General features: G+C 38.9%; 1 protein-coding gene across 1 annotated transcript in view; it reads left to right on the top strand.

Annotated features, from left to right (window-relative positions):
* UXS1 (UDP-glucuronate decarboxylase 1) overlaps window positions 1-19658 on the top strand; it is a 92534-nt gene extending 72876 nt beyond the window's left edge. Inside the window, exons 10-15 of the mRNA XM_074964514.1 lie at window positions 768-887; window positions 5384-5427; window positions 9445-9505; window positions 11072-11129; window positions 16157-16260; window positions 18878-19658. Coding sequence (XP_074820615.1) covers window positions 768-887; window positions 5384-5427; window positions 9445-9505; window positions 11072-11129; window positions 16157-16260; window positions 18878-19009 — 519 coding nt within the window. The 3' untranslated portion in view covers window positions 19010-19658. The remainder of the gene's footprint in view (window positions 1-767; window positions 888-5383; window positions 5428-9444; window positions 9506-11071; window positions 11130-16156; window positions 16261-18877) is intronic.
* The last annotated feature ends 2172 nt before the right edge of the window (window positions 19659-21830 follow it).

Raw genomic sequence — 21830 nt, forward strand, 5'->3', positions numbered from 1 at the left:
ATGGATTTACATAGCATCCACACAAAGCATTACTGGGTATAATGGAAACATTTCTCAGATTCAAATAAAATTTCTGTAGTATTAAAGTTGTGTAAATAAACAATGGGGATCTGAGAAATAAACTAGCCCGTAAACTTCATGTAGGCTAATGTGAAACAGTAATGTTATGGCTATGGTTAGGCGATCACTTTATTATAAGCATCAGTTCAGCACCTCTGAAAATCAGGCTCCTTTAAGAGAGCTCACAATGGGCACCCAGAAATCTCTAATCACTTTCTCACTGTGCTTAGTCATGGATTATTCTGTGGCCTTGGCAAAGTCACTTGACTGATGTTCTCCAATCTGTGAAAATACTTTTCTGGTGTCTCATTGCTAAATCCTTAGAGCCTCTGATGGAAGACCCTATTGAATTGCAAAGTATTATTATGTTAAAGTATTTCTTAAAAGAAAAATTCATTAGGGTAAAGAACAGTCTTCAGATGGTCCATCAGTGGTTCATATTGCATTATGAATGTAGATAATTAGGGTAAATTCTCCTACCATATGCTCTGTGGTTTATGTGAAGTTACAGGAGTCTCAAGGTGAGAAAGCAGCATGTGTTTAAAAAGTGTATGTTAGCATTCTTATACTTACGGAAATATCTCCCTTTTTGAAATAAACACCTACTAAATGTGGAAGTCTGCACTTTGAAGGGATTGGCGTTGGGGGAGGGAGGGTTGTGGAATCTTCATTAAGTACAAGTTTTGTTTGTTTTCTTTTGCTTACAGGAAGGGGTTGAGGTGCGAGTTGCTAGAATATTCAATACCTTTGGTCCTCGGATGCACATGAACGATGGCAGAGTTGTCAGTAACTTTATCTTACAGGCTCTTCAGGGAGAACCTCTAACGGTAAGTAATTGGCACGTGGTCCTGGGCTTAGAACAAAACCACTTAACGAATGCGATGGCCAAGATTTTCAAAAGTGACTGATTTTTTTCAATTCCCTAGCTTTTGGGTGCACAACCTGAAACACTTGAAAGAGGCTAGATTTTTAGAAGGTGCTGAGCTTCCACTCTCTGAAAATTAGGCCTCTAAATGTCTCAACCTGTGTGTCAAAAAAATAACTAGTCATTCTTGAAAATGTTGGCCTGTATTTAAAAAACTTTATGGGTGTGCACGTTACGGTACTGTACCACAGCCTTTTTTGGGCAAGGTGTCTCTGCCTCAGTTCCCCATCTGTAAAATGGGGATAATAGCACTGCCTTGCCTCGCACGGGTGTTGTGAGGAGAAATACGTTAAGGATTGTGAGGCGCTCAGATAATTCAGTAATAGGGGCCTTATAAGTGCCAAAGATATAGATAGAAGCATACATCCTAAATTAATCATAATACAAAATGGGTGGTGGAGGGGTATTTGAGGTAAAGGATGAGATCATGAGATATATAATTTCATACACATGGGAACTTTTTAGGTTTCACTTATAAAATTTGGAGACAATGTCTGGAGCAAAGAACGAGGAGAAATGGTACTAGGAAATCACTCAAGGGCTTTCTAGGATTTTATTGTTTGAATTAGGTATCTTTTTAAAGTGTGCCACAGGGTGTAAATGGGACAGTTGGAGCGCAACATGTCTGAGTACTCTACAAAGCACACCCTTGTCGAGGGCTTTGCTGCACTGGGTAGACAACCCCAAGATTGAAGTGCATTGTTTATGGACAGTAATAATTTATGTGTGGTCTGCATGCTAGCAGAGCTCCTGTTTGGAAAGAAGTGTTGCTCAGGCAATAAATGTGCCTAGTCAGTAAGGAGTGGGGAGCTGAAGTCAATTTTTTCAGGGTATCTAACAGTCAGGAAAGATGTTGGGGGGCCAGCATTCTTTCTCATACTTTAACACAATATTATTAGTTCCTCTTTTTCCCCTCTTCCACTAAAACAAACAAAAATACCAATTTATAATGATAGAGGGATGAGTTGCGCTTGTGCGAAAACCTTCAAAAATGACTAAACTGGCCTAGGGCAGGGTTGCTAAGTGTCCAAGCACTGCTTATTCTTTCAGTTCTTCATACAGTTGCGCTGGGAAAGGGTTGCAGTGTTTTGGGGCTGGGGATAGAAGAAATCTATGCAATGGCATGTTCCAAAACCAGTTGTTTCTTGGTACAATCCTTCTGATTTTACATGGCTGTGGTGAGTCATTCCCGTTGTACTGCCCCATGAGCATGCCCACATCTATCACATGGGGTTAAACCAAAGAAAAGTAGCACAAAAGACAGCGACCTCCACCCAAGAATTAATTTAACATATGGGTTTTCAAAGGACTTCTGTAAATTCTTTTGAAAGGGCCTTCACCCTCCTATCCACCCCGTCCTTCACCCCTAAAAGCTGCAGTTGGTTAGCTGGGACTGGCTGCATAGAACAGAAAATGTGGGCAAAACAGGGTGGGTGGAGTTCTTATTTCAGGCGGAGAGTTTTGATCCTTTTGATTGCATCAGAATATACAAACACAATAAAGCAATGACTTGCCAGTACTTTCTGATTATGCCCTGTGTACTCTATGCTCCTGGGGTGATATTCAGGGGGCACAAAGTATCTCTCTCTAGGTGGCATTTAGAAGTTTTGCATAGAGCATCAGAGGTCAGATGTTGCTGTGTGTTTTATCTGACCATTCTCCTGTTGCTTATACCATGCTGGTCAGGTGGTTGATATGCCAGCGTGGCATCTGAATACATAGTAGTTCTGAGCTTCTCAGACTTATCCAGCAGAGCCTTTACTTCTTTTATAACTACAAACTGTGAGAACGTAATCATTGCAGAGACACGAAATTCCCTGACAGCTTTCCTAAAAGGTGTTTATGTGGAATATTTATCTAGATTTAAAACAATTCATAGTTGAGGATATTTCAAAGTGTCATCAAGAAAAGCTTGGAGTAGTACTGTCCTCTGGGAGGAGAGTTGACGGCTTGTCTATGTTCAATTTTTTTATTTTTTTTAACTCCCAACAGCCAATCTACAGTTGAACTCCTGCTGTTGCAGCTGCACCTGTGGAGCAACGGGGAAATTTTAAGCAAATAAGTTGGTGTGAGCACAGCCAGAGTCGAATAATGACTCCCTTTAATTCTTTGGAGTCTGAAAAGTCACTAGGGAAGAGGATGAGGGTACTAGTGATGCTTCAGCATCCTGACTAGGTGGTGGACATTGGTTAACTGGAGCACAAGAAATGCAGCTCTCCATTTGGATGAATGGGCGGTCAGATTTTTAAAGTTGTCGCGAGTTATTGCTATTGTTTATATTACAGTGACACCTAAAGGCCCAACCAAGGATCAGGTCTCCATTGTGCTAAGCATTGACATGTCAAAAAGACAGCCCCTACCCAAAAGTGTTCACTATCCAAGTATAAAATGAGAGAACAGGTGGATGCAGCAGGCAAAGGGAGCACATGGTAACAGTGGAACAGTTCAGTGTAACAAGTAGCAATCACTGCACCCATCGGTTATGTAACCGTTGCTGGATGTTTTGCAGCCATCACAGCAGAGGAGCATTACAAGGAAAACTTTGAAGAAGGCCTTGTGGTAGACTTCTTAGTTATAATTTGTAAAAGTCTCTTACCCTAGATAATAATAAATAAAAATTTGACCCAAGGTCTCTGTACTACTAGTGCATGAGTATCAAAAAGCAGAATTGATGAGGCATAAGAGTGAGACTGAAGTTTTGTTGAATTGGCCACCCTCAGTAAAATAAATCAACAGCCAGCAGAAAACACTGAAAAGTGAATCAGAAATCAAGAACTTTCACTTAATTTTTTTACAACTTTTGCAGTTAAAATTAAAATCTGTTCTCATTAACTATTTTAAAACATGAGTGTGTTCATTTTTTATCCAACCCCCCCCCCCCACAAATAAATGGATAAAAGCACTCGTTTAAAAGAGAAGTTCAAATGTGGGAATTAATTATACAAAATGGAACAGCTCTCTTAATTATTCCTCATTAGAGTCAAATGTTTTTGTCCCATGCAAACAGTCAGCTTGTTTTTATTGTTAAAGTATTTATATGAGAAGTTGTGGGGGGGAGGGAACACAGTGTATTCTCAGACTGCCTTTAAAACATGTGGCAACGAAGATCACTGTGTAGAAAACATGCACAAAGTGAGTCTTTCTCTTTCTTTCCACATATAGATAAAATTAAATATATTAAAACAGGTTTCGGAGTAGCAGCCCTATTAGTCTGTATTCGCAAAAAGAAAAGGAGTACTTGTGGCACCTTAGAGACTAACAGATTTATTTGAGCATAAGCTTTCGTGAGCTACAGCCCACTTCCTCGGATGCATTCAGTGGGAATGAATCCAATGAAGTGAGCTATAGCTCACGAAAGCTTATGCTCAAATAAATTTGTTAGTCTCTAAGGTGCCATAAGTCCTCCTTTTCTTTTTATATTAAAACAGAGGCTGGAAAGCTGTGTGGGGCATACTGTCGAGCCACCAGTTCACTCTCCCACATTTCTTTCAGAATAAGATATTAAGTAAACTCTGTTAGACCTCTAAATGTTTAGGGCTTCATCCAAAGCCCACTGAACTGAAGACTCCCTTTGAGATTAGTGGAGTTTGGGTCAGACCCTTAAAGCAGGCTTAACCAGAGACAGATGTTGGCATGTACCTCAGTTGTGTCCCTATTTTCTGAGCAAAACAAATGTTATATCTACTTCTTCTGAAAAGTTTTTCTAATTCAGTGTGTGCCCGTGTCAAGAGGTGTATCTGCATTTTTATCCTTAAACATGCCTATTTATAGCTTTCAAATATAGTTATTGATTTATACTGGAACTTTCAAAAGTATGCTGATTTATTGCCTTAACATCACAGCCAACTTGTGTAAAAACTGAAGGTATCTGTACTGTGGTGGAGCCATTGCAATGCCTTAGTTATTTCCACTTAATGTGAGAGGGGTTTTTTTGGTTTTGATGGTGGTTGCATGAAAAATAGTAGATCTGTCTCAGATATTCACCGCACAGTCAGTGTAGAGAGTCAGACAGCTGAGTGTCATGGCCAGGCCTGGAAGGTGATATGAGCAGCTACATTTTCTGTGGAGTACAGAGGAGGGACACTGGTGGGTCTGGGAAGACCAGAGAGAAGTAGCTATAATCATCAAGACAAAAGATAAGGAGAGTTCTACCTGTAGACAGTGAAACGGGGTTGAATCTTAGAAGAGTAGTGTATGAAGAATTGCCAAGATTAGGATTTGGCCTGGCACTCATGACGCACAGTCTGGCAGCCAGCTCAGTCTGTAACTTGTAACTTGTAACTTGATGTTGTGTCCCAAATTCACGCCTCAAGTGGTCCTGACAGCCTATTTATGGTGGTGTTGACACATGCCATATGTTTTCATGTTCTTGTAACTTTGATTTTCATTGTTTTTTAGGTATATGGGCCTGGAACTCAAACGAGAGCATTCCAGTATGTCAGGTAAGGCTTGCTTGTTCGCTCTAGCACTTTTCTACGGAGTCGGATACCTGTCATCATATTATGATAGTCTGACATTCTACAGACAGGATCAAGCCAGTAAAATGTAAAGCAAAAATAAGTAGTGTTCTAGAACACAAATTCTACTTTCACAGAGAAGTTGAATTTATAAATAGTCCCTAGCCAGGTGAGAACTTTAAATTCAGACATAGCTAGAAATTTGTGATTATCCTCATCAGTGGACACAAGTGGTTCTGTTATTTTTCTGCTTCGCGAAAACTCAAGTTTCATGTCTTTGTATCTGAATGCACTGCTGTCCTCTTGTGTTCATAGGGGGCTATGTAGCTTTTAATTTGATTTCTAGAAATAGGCTTATACAATGAGGTTTTAGCCACTGATGAAACTACAACATGGAGCTGCTTTGTGGTAAAGCCCAAGTTTAGATTAAATTCAGTGCAGTGTGTTGCTTAGTGTGGAAGTAGCATCTTGCAAGCCCCAGTGTACTGTGGCTACACTAAGGAGTTTTCACTGGTTAAAATCTCCCTTGTAGACAAGATCTAAGTTTGTCCTTCACCATCTTTATTAGGAAACATTCATATCAGAGCAGTAAGATTCAGGGGCTTTTAATTTTGATTTCTGTGTTTTGTGTCTAGCAGAAATAAAATCATAACTTCAGCTCAGGCATGTCGTCTGTGATTCCAATTTAAATCTCATTTCAGACATTGATTGTATTTCGGAACTCAGTAAAAGAAAATGTTTTTAATTGCATGTAACCATGAATAGAGTCTAACCATATTTCTTCTTCATTTGAAATTTGCAACTATTTATTAACTGTTCATATAACACTATGGTAGGGTTTTCTTGCAGCACCGATTAGAATTCCCTTGGGAATTTGTGGTGACTTTTTTTTTTCCCCCTTCAGGCATCACTTGAATATTTTAGTGACTAAGGCCTGAAGCTTAACTTTGAGTAGTCCCACTGAAATCAGTGAGACTACTCATGGGCTTCAAGTTAAGCACATGCAGAAGTCTGATCAGGATTGATGGCTAAGGGAATTTCCAGTAACCTCCAGATTGTGGCAGGTTAATCCCTGCTCTGTCCTGATACAGTTATACATCAGACTTTGAATTCTGATCTAGTTGTGACTCTTACTTCCTAATGCCCAGTTTAGTTGCACAGACTCCTGAAATATCTTTTTTGCAAGTAAACAGGGAAATATGGTGGTTTTTGTTTTTTACAAGAATAACACCTCTTTGTAAAAAGTATAGAAAGCAACTAAAATCAAAAACACAATACTATTGTAAAACTATAGACTCCAAAAGTCTGGCTATTTTGTGTAAACCTGATTTGCAATGCACTGACTTGATCCCCCTTCGGTCCAAATGAACAGATCTATATTAAGACTGCCTTTTTGCAAGACTTAAAGAATCTCTTAAAAATTACTCCTAACCTTTGAAAATAATTTTTAAAATACAGTTTTACAGTTAGAATTTTAAAGTTATTGGAAATACAGTAATATGCCTTCCTTCCTTCCTTGAAATTTTAAAATGTCATATTTCAATAGAAAATACAATTTTCCTGCATATTTGTTCTAAACAGCATTGAGAACCAGTTAACTGGAACTGTCCAGTCTAGTTTAATTTCACAAATGGAGTGATGCGCCCTAAATAAAGCATGAGGGATGCAAATAGAGTTAACACTTTTGAAAGCCTTTGGTTTTGATAGCCTGTGTTAGTAATACAAGGAATTCTGTTGGTTATTATCTTGGCAGCTTCTCTCTAAAGCTGCCTGTCAAAATTTGACTTCACACTTTCATGCTTTCCTCTGAACAGTTTAGGGTAATATCAGACATGGCAAGTAATGATTTAATGTGTATTTATATTATGACATTCATGCTATAATCTTGTCCAGCATTTCCCATGGCTTGTACAATTCAAAGTGCTGTCCCGTAATATTAGAGGAGAACTATTTTTTTAGCTCACTTAGTGCTGAGACAAAATACTCCCTTATTTTAAAGTGACAAAAGTGCTTTATTTCATGTATTATAATTACTCATGGCATGTTAAGATTAGACTTCTTTGATACTGAAAACCAGTGTGATCAGAACTGGATTGTGTCTAATAAGGCAAATCTTTAGTTTACTAAAAATACACCTTAAGCAGTCATTTAAAACTACTAATTTTAAAGGGCACAGCATGTCTGTTTTTCATTTATTATTTATTTTATCTGTATCATACTATTTTTTATATCTAGGACAATTCCCCTTTTATCCCCCCATTCCCTCGCACACATCTTGAAGTCTGCTTCACTATATAAATGGCCTCAACTAATCCAAAAATACAGACCCCCTCTTCTAAAGCCAAGGGCTCTAATAACTTATATAAAAACTTAGGACCTGATCCTGCAGCTCTCATTTAGATGTAAAATCCTATTGTCCTCAACTGGAGCATTCACATGAGTAAAGGCTGTAAGAGTAGCCCCCTTGAATAATCTTTACTGCTGTCATTCATTTTTAAATCACTTTAAAAACACGTCATGCGCGAGATACAGGGTAAATATATTTCACATACAGGTTTAATATAAACAATGCCAGTTTATGGTTAAGAGAACACGTTGCACAACACTGTTTGCTATACGTAATTACCTAATAGATAGTGCAGCATGATGACTTATTGTTTGCAATTGACGGTCGGGACTAACCGTAGTAGTATTACAATGCATTTCTAGCAAAGCACATGGTTGTGTTGTCATTGCTGTGATGCAGTGCAGCCTACTATGGAGTGGAAGGGACTTTGTACCTTTACTCCAGTATGAGTTAATTATCCAAAATCCTCAAAATTCTTGTTAACAATACACTTCAAAATGAGCTTTTATTCAGTTTATTACAGGTGATGAAACATTACTGTCTAATCGACACAAATCCACATTATAATTATTTATATAGTGCCATAAAAATGCATGGCACTTAAGAAAGTAGTAGGCTCTTCCTTGGCTTCAAGGAGCTTACATCAGAGGTCCCGCACTCTGGTCCTGATGGCCAGACCCTTACACCCATGCAAAATTGCTGCGACTTGTACAGACACAGGAGTCTGTCTGTGCAGATCAGATTCAAGGTTGTGACCTGTATTTATTGAACAGCATGTCCATATCTCCTGACTTACTCGCCAGATAAACCAAAGTGCCAGGGTTGTTGGGTTTTTTTGTTTGGTTGGTTTTTTTGTGGGGGGGAGGTTGAGAAACTCCTTTAAAAAATCTCTTCTCCCCCTGCCTTCTGCAGTAATATTAGTAGTAAATGGTATAGAAATTTGTAGCATTTTGATTTGGCACACCTAGTTTGAACATGTAATAAAGAGAAGAGCTGATGTTTTTGTTGTTCATATTGATACTCTGGACCTAGGACCGAGAAGGAGGATTTAGTGCGTAACACCAAGATATCATTTTTTCCAAAGTAAACTTATTTTAACAGAGTCTTTTTAAAGCTTCTGAAAATAAGGACAAAACTTGGTAAGCAGCAGTGTCCTTGCTTCTTTTCACTATCTTGAGCCAATCTATTACAATCCATCTGAAAAATTGGCAATTGCCTCATTTTAAGTGAGTGGGAGGCTTAGAGGCCAGAGGAAATAATAAAGTATTAATTGTTTAGCAGTAATCCGTTAATATTTCTTGGTTGTTTTTTCATATAACTGTGGAGGAACTGCAGCTTGTGCCTCCCCAATGTAAATGCTCTCACTACAGCAAATTATCCTCTAAAACTAACAGCAAGTCCTCCACTGTTTTTGATTTATTGAAATTAATAACTGTGGAGCTAACCAGCCAGCAAATTACCAGTTGGTATGAAATGTGGACTTCCACTTGAAATGTACAAAATGCATAAAATCCATTTTAATTGCAGGATTTGATTTCTGCATTCATCGAATTATGTTGCTTCAGTGGGGTTCTAGCAATATGGATCTCTTTGAATAAAATATGACTGTTGAAAGAGAAATGGATATCTACTCAATCCCTTCCTCCCTTTTGCAGTGATCTTGTGAATGGGTTGGTGGCCTTAATGAACAGCAACGTCAGCAGTCCTGTCAACTTGGTGAGCATACAGTTCTGTTGTTCTGCTACATTTACTTCACAGTCTAGTTTTTGCTTTCTTACTTGTCATTGGTGTTAACTTTTACAAGAATTAAATGCAGCAAAAATACTTTCCATCATGCACAAAAAACCCGATGTTCACTTTACAAATGAGAGATGTGGCATAGTACTTGCCGGGCTCCTAGACCTTAGATCTGATCACTGTCTCAAGAATAAGAGAATTTTGCAATACGTTTTGAGTTTTAATTGATTTAAACTTTTTGCTCAATATGCAATACAGCAGAACCCCGTTTATCTGATCTAATTGAGACTGGGGGCAGATTAGATCATCAAAAATCCAGAAAAAAACAGAGAATGGGAAAGCCCAATGCTGCAGCACCATCTAGTGGCCACAGGAGAGATCACTTCCCTCTAGATCTGGGTGTGCTGGTTGTCCAGTTAACACAGAGAGCCGGATAATGGAGAGTCAAATAAATAGGGTTCTACTGTATTAGAAGGGGGGGGCATGGAGTAAATTATTTTAAGACACTTCAGAAATGCAGTTGAAGACCACCCTCGTTTCTATACATCAAAAGTGCGATCTGAAACCATTGGTGACGCACTATTGTAATTTATTAACCTGTTTCTGCTCCAGAAGCTTCATTTTTTGTTGTTGTTGTGATGCGTGCCCCATGCCCCTCTTTTATGGCAATTGTACTGAGGTATCATCGGTAATAGAGATTAAATTTGGATGGCTATTTCCAAAGCAATTATAACATATCCGTGGTTTATCTAGTCACAGCTTGAAATTACAATATTTAGGAACATATGGCATACTGCTGAGGTCAGCTCTTGAAAAAGTGTGATGATTTTTCCCTTGGGATTCTCATGGAAAGCAAAATGTGCATCTCATGAGGCTAAGCATATGGAAAAAAGGGGGACATGCACAATTAAAAAACACCTGAAAACCTTTGAAAACCTACAGTTTCTTTTTTGGATGACTAAATAGGTTAAACTTGGGAGCCAGGTTTTCAAAAGCACTCTCTTAGCTTAACTCTGCTGCTATTGAAATGGTAAAATTTCCATTGACTTCATTGGGAGCCAGAGTTAGGCCACCAATGAATGCTTTTCAAAATCTCACCCTAGAAAATGCATTTTGTTATGTGTCTTTGAAGACACATTACATACCATGTTGTTTTAAAAGATGTGGGGGACCAGAAAATTTTTGTTTATAAATGGTTCTGGTTACTTTTCAAAGTAGAATTGAGATGTAGTGCCCCTTTGAGGATAATTAACCATCGGAACAGTTTACCAAATTTGGTGGTGCATTTTCCATCACTGGCAATTTTTAAATCAAGTCTGGATGTCTCTTCAAAGAGATGCTCTCGTTCAAGCAGGAATTTTATTGGGGCAGTTTTCTGGCCTCTTATACAGGAGTTCAGACCCTTCTGGCCTTGTAATCTATGAATTTTAGTTCATTCACATATTTGGTTACTATCCTCATAGTGACTCTTGGCAAATCACAAAATACGCATTTTTAGAGTTGCTTTGTAATTTCTCTTGTAACCTGTATCCACTTCCTTCTTAGGGGAACCCAGAAGAGCACAGTATCCTAGAATTTGCCCAGTTAATTAAAAAACTTGTTGGTAAGTATGACAAGTAAGTCTTGGGTGAAGTTCATAGAGGGCTTATATTATCAGATGATGATTACTTCATTAAAGTATGTATAATACATAAGGCTAATTGAATCTGTTTCTTTCCATTTCTAAACAGCAGTTGTACCAAGGACATTTAATTGTCTACTGATTCTATAATTAAATATTAGATTAAGAATTTAGAATTTAGTTCAGATTTTCAATTATACATAAAGTACTATATGAAGAAAAGAATGAGTATTTATTTTCATGTGGCAGTTTGCCATGTACTGTTTACTTATATATAGTTTATGCAAGTTAATGGGTTTGTTGTGGACGAATGAAGAGCCTTTCCTATTGTTCCTCATTACATGTTGCATATTCTTCAAGGGAGAGGCGAATGTATATCTTTTCCTCCCAACAACGAACTTAACAAAGAGCACTAAGAAATAGGGATAGGAAGGGCAATTCATGCCCATTCTCAGAGGGACTACCGGCTATTTTTGAATATTGCTCTCTATTCTGGTCTGACCCCAGGTAGACTTCTCTATGCATGGGTTTTCTTCTTTCAAGAAAGAAAAGAAAACATAAGATGATCCCTTTCAGGTGTACTACACAAAATGCTGGCAGCAATAGAAAGGAGAGATGCTCTGACTATTTTAGCTAAAAGTTCAGTACAAGACCCACACATCAACTCCTGCTGTAAATGCAATCATTGAGAAACTGAGCTGAATGTGAATGAAATATATCATCTCCTGAACTAAAATACAAATACGGTTTGGGTAGATTCGTCCAGGAATCCTCCTCAGATTTTCTCTGAGTTTTTCTCTCTCTACCACCCTCAAAAGCCTCATGCTGTGATGACCATTTTTTCCCCCCTATACTGACCTGGCCACTGGAGGCTAGAAGAGATTCATTCCGGCGCCCATCAGAGTCTCCCTTTCACTTGGCTGGAGGGGATGCTGGAGAATACTTGGCAGTCTCTACCTCTCACCCTGTGTTCCTGCTGTTGTGTGTGCTGCCTTTACAGCATTATTGAATCCCAAATTTTCCCAAATTTAGGCTGTTAGGTAAGAGATCCAGGACCTCCATGGTAGCATTCTCTGAAATGCTTCCAGCTCCATGCGCAGGGCCAGTTAGGCAGAACTGTGGGGTCTCAATGCGTGGATGAGATGATGGTGTAGGGAGGCGGGGTTTAGATTTATTAGGACCTGCGAAACCTTTTGGGAAAGGGGGATCCTATACAGGATGGGTGGGCTCCACCTAAACCAAAATGAAACCAGATTGCTGGCACTTAACATTAAAAAGGTCATAGAGCAGTTTTTAAACTAAGGGCTGGGGGAAAGCTGACAGGTGAGGAGGAGCATGTGGTTCAGACAAAAACATCCCTTATAGGAGGATCTGCTAATGGAGATTCTCTATGTCCTAGTAAGCAGGAGAGTATGGAAGACGATAAAATACAAATAGGATCTGATGAGAAACAGTCAAATGAAAAAAAAAGTCTTATTCAATTACATCATGTAATGGGAGACAGCTAAAAAGTGACAAGTTTTTAAAGTGCTTATATACCAATGCTAGAAGTCTAAATAATAAGATGGGTGAACTATAGTGCCTCATATTAAATGAGGATATTTATATAAGAGGCATCACAGAAAGTTGGTGGAGTGAGGCTAATCAATGGGACACAGTAATACCAGGGTGCAAAATATATCGGAAGGACAGCACAGGTGGTGCTGGTGAAAGAAAGCATAATAGAATCGAATGAAGTAAAAATCTTAAATGAACCAAGCTGTACCATAGAATCTCTATGGATAGTAATTCCATGCTCGAAAATAAGGATATAGCAGTAGGAATATATTACCGACCACCTGACCAGGATGACTGTGAAATGCTCAGGGAGTTTGGAGGGGCTATTAAGATAAACTCAATAATAATGGTTGATTTCAGCTACTCCCATATTGACTGAGTATATATCACCTCAGGACAGGATGCAGAGATAGTTTCTTTACACCTTAAATGACTGTTTCTTGGAGCAGCTAGTCCTGGAACCAACAAGAGGAGGGGGAATTCTTGATTTATTCCTAAATGGAGCACAGGATCAGGTCCAAGAGATGAATATAGCTGGACCGCTTGGTAATAGTGACCATAGTATAATAAAATTTAACATCCCTGTGGTGGGGAAAACACCACAGCAGCCCAACACTTTAGCATTTAATTTCAGAAAGGGGAACTACACAAAAATGAGGATAGTAGTTAAACAGAAATTAAAAGGTACAGCACCAAAAGTAAAATCCTGACAAGCTGCATGGAAACTTTTTAAAGACACCATAATAGAGGTTCAACTTAAATGTATATCCCAAATTAAAAAACATAGTAAGAGAACCAAAAAAGTGCTACCATGGTTAAACAACAAAGTAAGAGAAGCAGTGAGAGGCAAAAAGACATTCTTTAAAAAGTGGAAGTTAAATCTTAGTGAGGAAAATAGAAAGGAGCGTAAACTCTGGCAGATGAAGTATAAAAATATAATTAGGAAGGCCAAAAAAGAATATGAAGAACAGCTAGCCAGACTCAAAAAGTAATAGCAAAAAAAATGTTTAAGTAAATCAGAAGCAGGAAACCTGCTTAACAACTAGTGGGGCCACCTTGGATGATCAGTTGCTAAAGGAGCATTCAAGGACGATAAGGCCATTGCGGAGAAACTAAATGAATTCTTTGCATCAGTCTTCACGGTTGAGGATGTGAGGGAGATTCCCAAACCGGAGCCATTCTTTTTAGGTGACAAATCTGAGGAACTGTCCCAGATTGAGGTGTCATTAGAGGAGGTTTTGGAACAAATCGATAAACTAAACAGTAATAAGTCACCAGGACCAGATGGAATTCACCCAAGAGTTCTGAAGGAACTCAAATGTGAAATTGCAGGACTACTAAGTGTAGTCCGTAACCTATCATTTAAATCCGCTTCTGTACCAAATGACTGGAGGATAGCTAATGTGATGCCAATTTTTAAAAAGGGCTCCAGAGGTGACCCCAGCAATTACAGGCTGGTAAGCCTGATTTCAGTACCGGGCAAACGGGTTGAAACTATACTAAAGAACAAAATTGTCAGACACACAGATTTGTTGGAAGAGTCAACATGGTTTTTGTAAAGGGAAATCATGCCTCACCAATCTACTAGAATTCTGTAAGGGGGTCAACAAGCATGTGGACAAGGGGGATCCAGTGTATTTAGATTTTCAGAACGCCTTTGACAAGGTCCCTCACCAAAGGCTCTTAAACAAAGGCTCGTAAGCTGTCATGGGATAAGAGGAAGGTCCTCTCATGGATTGGTAACTGGTTAAAAGATAGGAAACAAAGGGTAGGAATAAATGGTCAGTTTTCAGAATGGAGAGAGGTAAATAGTGGTGTCCCCCAGTGGTCTGTACTGTGCCCAGTCCTATTCAATATATTAATAAATGATCTGGAAAAAGGGGTAAACAGCGAGGTGGCAAAATTTGCAGATAATGCAAAACTACTCAGGATAATTAAGTCCCAGGCAGACTGCAAAGAGGTATAAGAGGATCTTTCAGAACTGAGTGACTGGACAACAAAATGGCAGATGAAATTCAGTGTTGATAAATGCAAAGTAATGCACATTGGAAAATATAATCCCAACTATACATATAAAATGATGGGGTCTAAATTAGCTGTTACCACTCAAGAAATAGATCTTGGAGTCATTGTGGATAGTTCTCTGAAAAGATCTACTCAGTGTGCAGCGGCAGTCAAAAGAGTGAACAGAATGTTGGGAATCATTAAGAAAGGGATAGATAATAAGACAGAAAATATCATATTGCCTCTAAATCCATGGTACACCCACATCTTGAATACTGCGTGCAGATGTGGTCGCTGCATCTCAAAAAAGATATATTGGAATTGGAAAAGGTTCAGAAAAGAGCAACAAAAATTATTAGGAAATTATTATGATGAAACGGAGAGATTAATATGAGGAGAGATTAATAAAACTGGGACTTTTCAGCTTGGAAAAGTGATGACTAAGGAGGGATATGATTGAGGTCTATAAAATCATGATTGGTGTGGAGACAGTAAATAAGGAAGTGTTATTTACTCCTCCTCATAACACTAGAACTAGGGGTCACCAAATGAAATGATTAGGCAGCAGGTTTAAAACAATCAAAAAAGTATTTTTTCACACAATGCACAGTCAACCTGTGAAACTCCTTGCCAGAGGATGTTGTGAAGGCCAAGACTATAACAGGGATCAAAAAAGAACTGATAAATTCATGGAGGATAGGTCCATCAATGGCTATTAGCCAGGATAGTCAGGGATGGTGTCCCTAGCCTCTTGTTTGCCAGAAGCTGGGAATGGGCAATGGGATGGATCACTTGATGATCACCTGTTCTGCTCATTCCCTCTGGAGCACCTGGCATTGGCCACTGTCGGAAGACAGGATACTGGGCTAGATGGACCTTTGGTCTGATCCAGTATGGCCGTTCTTATGTTCTTAATCCTCTGAGATTTTGCTCAGCCCCTTAACGCTCCAGTCTTGGACATAGCTTGCTTCTGTGGAAGAACACTATGGTGCCACTAGACTACCTGGTAGACAAAGTAAGTTCTCTCTCCATTTGCTGCTCACTAACTAGCTAGCTCTGTTTTGCTCTGCCCACAAATTTTTAAACTCAAATAAACATTTGTATACAATAATGCAGAATGTTTTGGGCTTGCGTAGTAAGTTCTTAATGTTCTACCATGAAGGGATCTGAGTACAAGACTCACACATGGTTCTTCGCTCCACAGACAATAAGGAAAGGATAGTACTGGGGAGGAGGAAGTGTTTGAGTCACTTTGCAGTACCACTCCTGGATGGTTCATCCCACCTTTGCTGGAAGGACAGTCATGTCAGTGTAAGGCGTTTTGGAGGATGGGGAGAATTGGGAATAATATAAATAGGCTTGAGGGACATCATGCCACCCCTGGGGAAATGTGTAAGTTGAAAGCATAGCAAAGAAAGGATAATAAAATGCAATATTTTATTCAACAGGTAGTGGCAGTGAAATCCAGTTTCTCTCAGAAGCTCAAGATGACCCCCAGAAAAGAAGGCCTGACATCAAGAAAGCCAAGTTATTGCTTGGTTGGGAACCTGTGGTATGTAAAGCTAGATTAATAGTGTCGTGTATAAACCTGTTGTTTTTTTGATGATTGTCTTGCCTTTATAAAAGAAGATATTCTGCAGTTATTAGAGCATCTTAAAGAATTGGGGGAAGTGGAGGAAAGTATTCCAAGGGCAATTATTGTAAAGGTTATAAAGTGCCTTGAGTCTTACATGGACACTCAATAAATGTGTACGGGGGAAGTTCTACAACCTGTGTTGTGCAGGAGGTTAGACTAGATGATCACAGGTCCCTGGCCTTAAAATCTATCAACCTATGAAATACGTGACAAAGCATTGTAATAAAAATTAACCTAATTTGTATAACATCTCTGACTAAGGCAATTAGTCCCTCATATGCCTGTTGTATACCTTGGAATGTGTGGTGCATAATGAATTAGCCCTCCACTTATCCTGTTATTAAAAGAGAAATTTGCTTTTATGATGTGGATGATGATCAATACAAAATGAAATAAAAACATTTAAGGGTTGAGGTTTTTAAGATCCTTTTAAAGATATGCAAATGTTACTGCACTCATCAGGCTTAATCTAGTCACAAGGGAGGCTTGAGAGGAGTAGCAGAAGAACCCAATAAAAATTAGGTAGTTGGACAAAGCGATAGTATACTAACAGTGAGATTTTGAGAACCCACTCAGGTTGGCCTACCTCTGCTCCCACTTAAGTTAATGGGAGTTTTATCATTGACTTCAGTGAGAACAGTTTTAAAGCTTTTGAAATTCCACCCTGACTTTGCCATAGACAAAACTAAGTTAATACATATTGGACTAATTAATTAAGCTACTTGTTCACTGTGGTTCAGAATTAGTTGTATATGCTCTTTCGTAAAGGTAGGGGAGATCTGGGATTTATTGTAGGCAGCAGTGAAATTTGCTTAATATACAGTCGCTGTCCAAAAAAGCTATTAAATACCAGGGCTGCATTAAGAGGCTGGGAATAACACAGATAGTATGGTAATACCATTGTATCACTCAGTGATGTGTACTCTTTCCTGAATACCTCCTTCTACACACACCGACTCATCGCCCTTTCTTAAGAAAGGCCTTCCAAGCCGGCATTACAACGTCTTTTCTCCCTACATTACCTTGAGGCTAACTGGCCACACTACACAGAGCCACTCAAATAGCCAGCACAAGTGTTGCCACCTGGCCTTGATTCTTAAGCCTTGATTTCACTAGAGAACTTTGTTGGATAACTGTTTTTAAAAACAATCGTGCTGCTGGAAAACAGATACTGGTTCTAGGGTGGGTGCACCATTAATGACTACAAACCCTTCAACCTTTCATGATCCAGCCTCCCTCCCCTCACCACCGCATGGAATTCCAGTAAACCCTGGAAATTAACCAATACTCGGGTGATACTAGCATAAAGTATGTCTGTGATTGATAATGATCCTAATGATGAAACACCCAAACCTTCCTGGTTATGTTTCACTCACACAGGTGCCATTGAGCATAGCTGAAAGCAAGAGCTTGACTATTACAAAGAGAACTCTTCCCCATCTAAAACTGGGGTAAGGGGCTTAGTTTATCGCTTTTAGGCCAGCTTCCCCTCTATCAGTGTGAAATGGTTCATGTGGGGCATGAGCAGGTCGGAAGCCTGTCCTTTAAAAAAAAAAAAAAAAAAAAAAACAAACCTGTTGATGTAATGAGATTCCTCTTCCCCTGAATGCCTGGGGCATTCAGAACCTAATTTGTTTTTAAAAAGTGGCACAGTGGCAGTAGATCATGTTCTGTCAACTTTAATGGGATGCCAGAATTTGTACTCTTATCCAATGGTGAACGAGGATTGGTAGTGAATTGGAGAAGTGCATTGGTAGTTAATGTATGCATTTCTAAAGTGCCATCACTGTATCAATTCATGCTGGTGACATAAGCAAGAACAGAGATTACAATACTTCGAAAAGGAGTTAAATATTTCTGGTTTTGTGTGCCCATGAGTATAAAATACACTGTTTAAAACTGGAAACAGAAGAGGAAAATATTCTTCCTCTTAACTACGCACAAAATTATTAGAATCTAATTAACTCTTTTAAAGAAAGCAAGATGATCAGTTCCTAATGGGATACTGTTGTAACTGTCAGTTTTGCGTCGTGGTTGATATCCCCATTGCTATTTCTTAGTGGACCAATTTAAAGAAGTATTTTAATTTAAACCTCGTTAGGCCTCACCATTTACACAGCTTATCTAGAGGATGTTCTCTTAATATAATTCAAAACAAGCCAAAAAACATTATTTTTCCTCTTTTTTGTTTCTTACAAGCATATAAGGGATTCTCCAAGTTTGTATTTGAGCATAAACTGGGTTAAGTGTTACTGCCTGGTACTAAATGTGGTATTTACCGACTGAATTGACGGTTTCTAATTTAGTAAATGATCGTTAGATACAATAGTGATGGGTGCGTTAGATATAACAGTGATGGGTGCGTTAGAAATGCATAGACATACTGTAACCAGTGGGTGGTGCTCTGTGTTTTTATTGATAAAGAATTTCAGAGCAGTGTTTTCATAACTTAGAAGATAGCCATAATAATACACTGTTATGAGAGTAGCCGGAATTTTAGGCTGATATGACCATCTCTTCTTTCTTTAAACAGGTCCCTTTGGAAGAAGGTTTAAATAAAGCAATTCACTACTTTCGTAAAGAACTCGAATATCAGGCAAACAATCAATATATCCCCAAACCGAAACCTGCAAGGATAAAAAAAGGAAGAACAAGACATAATTGAAAACTGTAACATTGGACAGGAGGTTCCCTACTTTACATTTGACAGGATGTAATTTTTTTTCTTTTTTTAAAAAGAAAGACTTAACAGGTATCATGAAGAACAAACTGGAATTTCATTCGGAAGCTTGCTTTAAAGAAGTGGATGTGCCTAAAAATTTAAAAATACTGCAAATCTTGCCTTGCACTTTTTAAATCTATCTTTTTATGTAAAATAGAGTAGAAAAATCTTTTGAGTATCTTCAAGTTTTATATCTTGCTGTGAGATCATTTGTTGTGACTGTCTTTGACAGTTTTATTTACTGGTTTCTTTGTGAAGCTGAAGATGAATATAAACGGGATGGGATATACCAATTTATTTATAAAATGGGTACTATAAATGAGAAGTTATACTATGCATACGAGAAAAAGCTAGCAGTATTGTCAGGTGAGTGAAACACTGGCATTTAGTATATAGGGGTATAAAAGAATTCTGTATGAGAGCTTTATGTATTCTTTAAATCAGAGTTTTTTCAGAGGTTTAGTTTTAGTTGCACACTTGAATTTGGACTGTTTTCATTGAATATCATGGATAAGAATATTTTAAATCACTACTGTGTTGTGCGTACTCTGGGGAAAAAAAGTTAATGTATTATTGGTTACCAGTGGTTGAATATGCTATTTTAATAAAATATGAAAAGTTCTCCTTACAGGTTTCAGTTTTTCAGTTAAAATAGTTCTATAGTTTGTGTTTTATCTGTACATATCTCAAATGTTAATTTTTGTAAAAAATCCATAATCTGTTATAAAAACAAATCATCCTGTTTGAAGGTCAGTAATATTTTTTTCACTTTTCAAATCATATTTCTTAACTGATTCTTGGGCTCAAAGATATTCATGTCAAAAAAAAAAAAAAAACCCTCAGGTTATTATAATTAAAGTTTGTCATTGTTTGCATTAGGCCTAGATTGTCACAGTGCAAAAGTATACGATGCCTTTAAAACACAAAATAGATCTTTAGCATCCCCAACATGAGAGAAATCATGTATTTTACTTAAAAACAAAACTTACTATTGATTTTATCAGGAAATACACACCGCTGTACTGACTAACTGTGATCTCATCACAGGAACCTAAATCCCATCATCTCCCACTTGTTGGATATCTGCACTTACTGCAACTGTCTGGTACTGGGAAGCATAAGGCTAGATTTTTTTAGAGATATTGAGGCATTCCTCTGCTCAGAGTTGCAAAACCTAGGTCTCATTGAAAGTCAGTGGGACTTAAGTGCATAAGTGCCTAAATCCATTTTGAAAATGGGATTTAGCCGTCTAAATCCCGTGGGCTTTGCAACACTGAGCAGGGGAATGCCCGAAAACCTTTAAAAATCAGGGCTATGGTCCGACCCTCAAGAGCTAACATTCTATCGGTACTGTGAACCACCACGCATGCTTCTTGATGGTCTAGAAAAAAAGAAGAAATAATGATAAAAGTCGAATGGACGTCTCAATGGTTTGCTATTAAAGATGCTGTTTAGGTTTGCTCACTACCTGGTCTGTCTTCATAAGGGGATGAGAATTAGAGGAGGTCTGTCTTGTGCTTTTGTAACTCAGTGGTTCGTGTGTGTTATGTATTGTCCTCAGTGCTTGATCTGCAGAGAAGATTAGTGTATTACAGCTCTGAGTTTCAGAGCCAAACTCTAGCTCAAGCTGTAAACTCTTGCTTTTAGCTCTGGAGGTCCCTGGTTCAATCCCCTGTCTCTGCCAAAATGACATCCTTCACACTTGCTCGAAAACAAAATCTGAGATTGTAGCAGTAGCATAGATTTGAAAACAGTGAGTGGCTTTATGGTGGTTTCAAATCAGCATTGTAGTGTTCAGCGTAGCTTATGGTTAATACTGAAATTCAGGTGTAACTTCAGGCTGTCTACTTAGGACTTGACAGAGCTGGCGCCTGTGAGATAGAGGACATGGGGCTGCATGTGATCCCCATTACTTATGTAACGTTATACACATCCTCAGTAGGTGGAATGGGGGGAGCTGTCAGAGAGAAGCCTGAGCTAGCTGCTGCTGCTGCCCCAAAGCGTCACCATTGGAAGGAAGATGCCAGACCTAATCAGATTGGAGGTTGGGAAATCTGGAGATTATAGGTAAATGAAGGCGTGCCCTACTTTGCATATCTCAATATGGATGACCTCATGTGTTATTTGCTGAAGGTCTTTGTTTTCTACTCCTACTCCCAGCCCTCACTGCAGTGTCAGGTGCACCAAGCAGAGGCATGCCATAAAGGTCCATGTTGCCAGGCTTGAGGTGCCTTTAAGTCCTAAGTGAAACTGAAACCTCCAAACTGAAATAAAACGGTGGGTTATTTTCAAGTATCATTCGCTGACAGTCTGATGGGATTTCTAGTGTCAGACTCCCATAGCCACTAAGGAAGGGAGTGAGGAGCCCAGACACCACCGTGAGGGTGAGAAATGAGCATGCCCTCAGCCAAACCAAGAAAAATTCCATGTTGCTTTTCCAACAGGCTCCAGGCAGAAGGAGCCCGGCTGCTCCTACTTCCTTCCAGGAGAGAATCTTTGCAGGGTTATTTCAGATCCAGCTGCTCAGCTCTCCAATAACTAGGATCAGAGGGGCTGTCCTGAGGCCTTGCTCTGCCACTGCTGTCTACTCTGCTCCTCCTTTCCTCACAGCCGTGGCTCCCATTTTGAAACTCCCCCGCAGCATACACTGAGTGTGAGCCACTCTGTCCGAGCACTCACCAACGGGGTTATTGGGAAATCATGATTTTTAGTGTGAATGTCATATTTGGGCTTTTTAAGGGTTCTCACAGCTTTCTGATTTCTG

Source organism: Natator depressus, chromosome 1 (assembly GCF_965152275.1).
Source record: "Natator depressus isolate rNatDep1 chromosome 1, rNatDep2.hap1, whole genome shotgun sequence".
Taxonomy (NCBI): Eukaryota; Metazoa; Chordata; order Testudines; family Cheloniidae; genus Natator; species Natator depressus.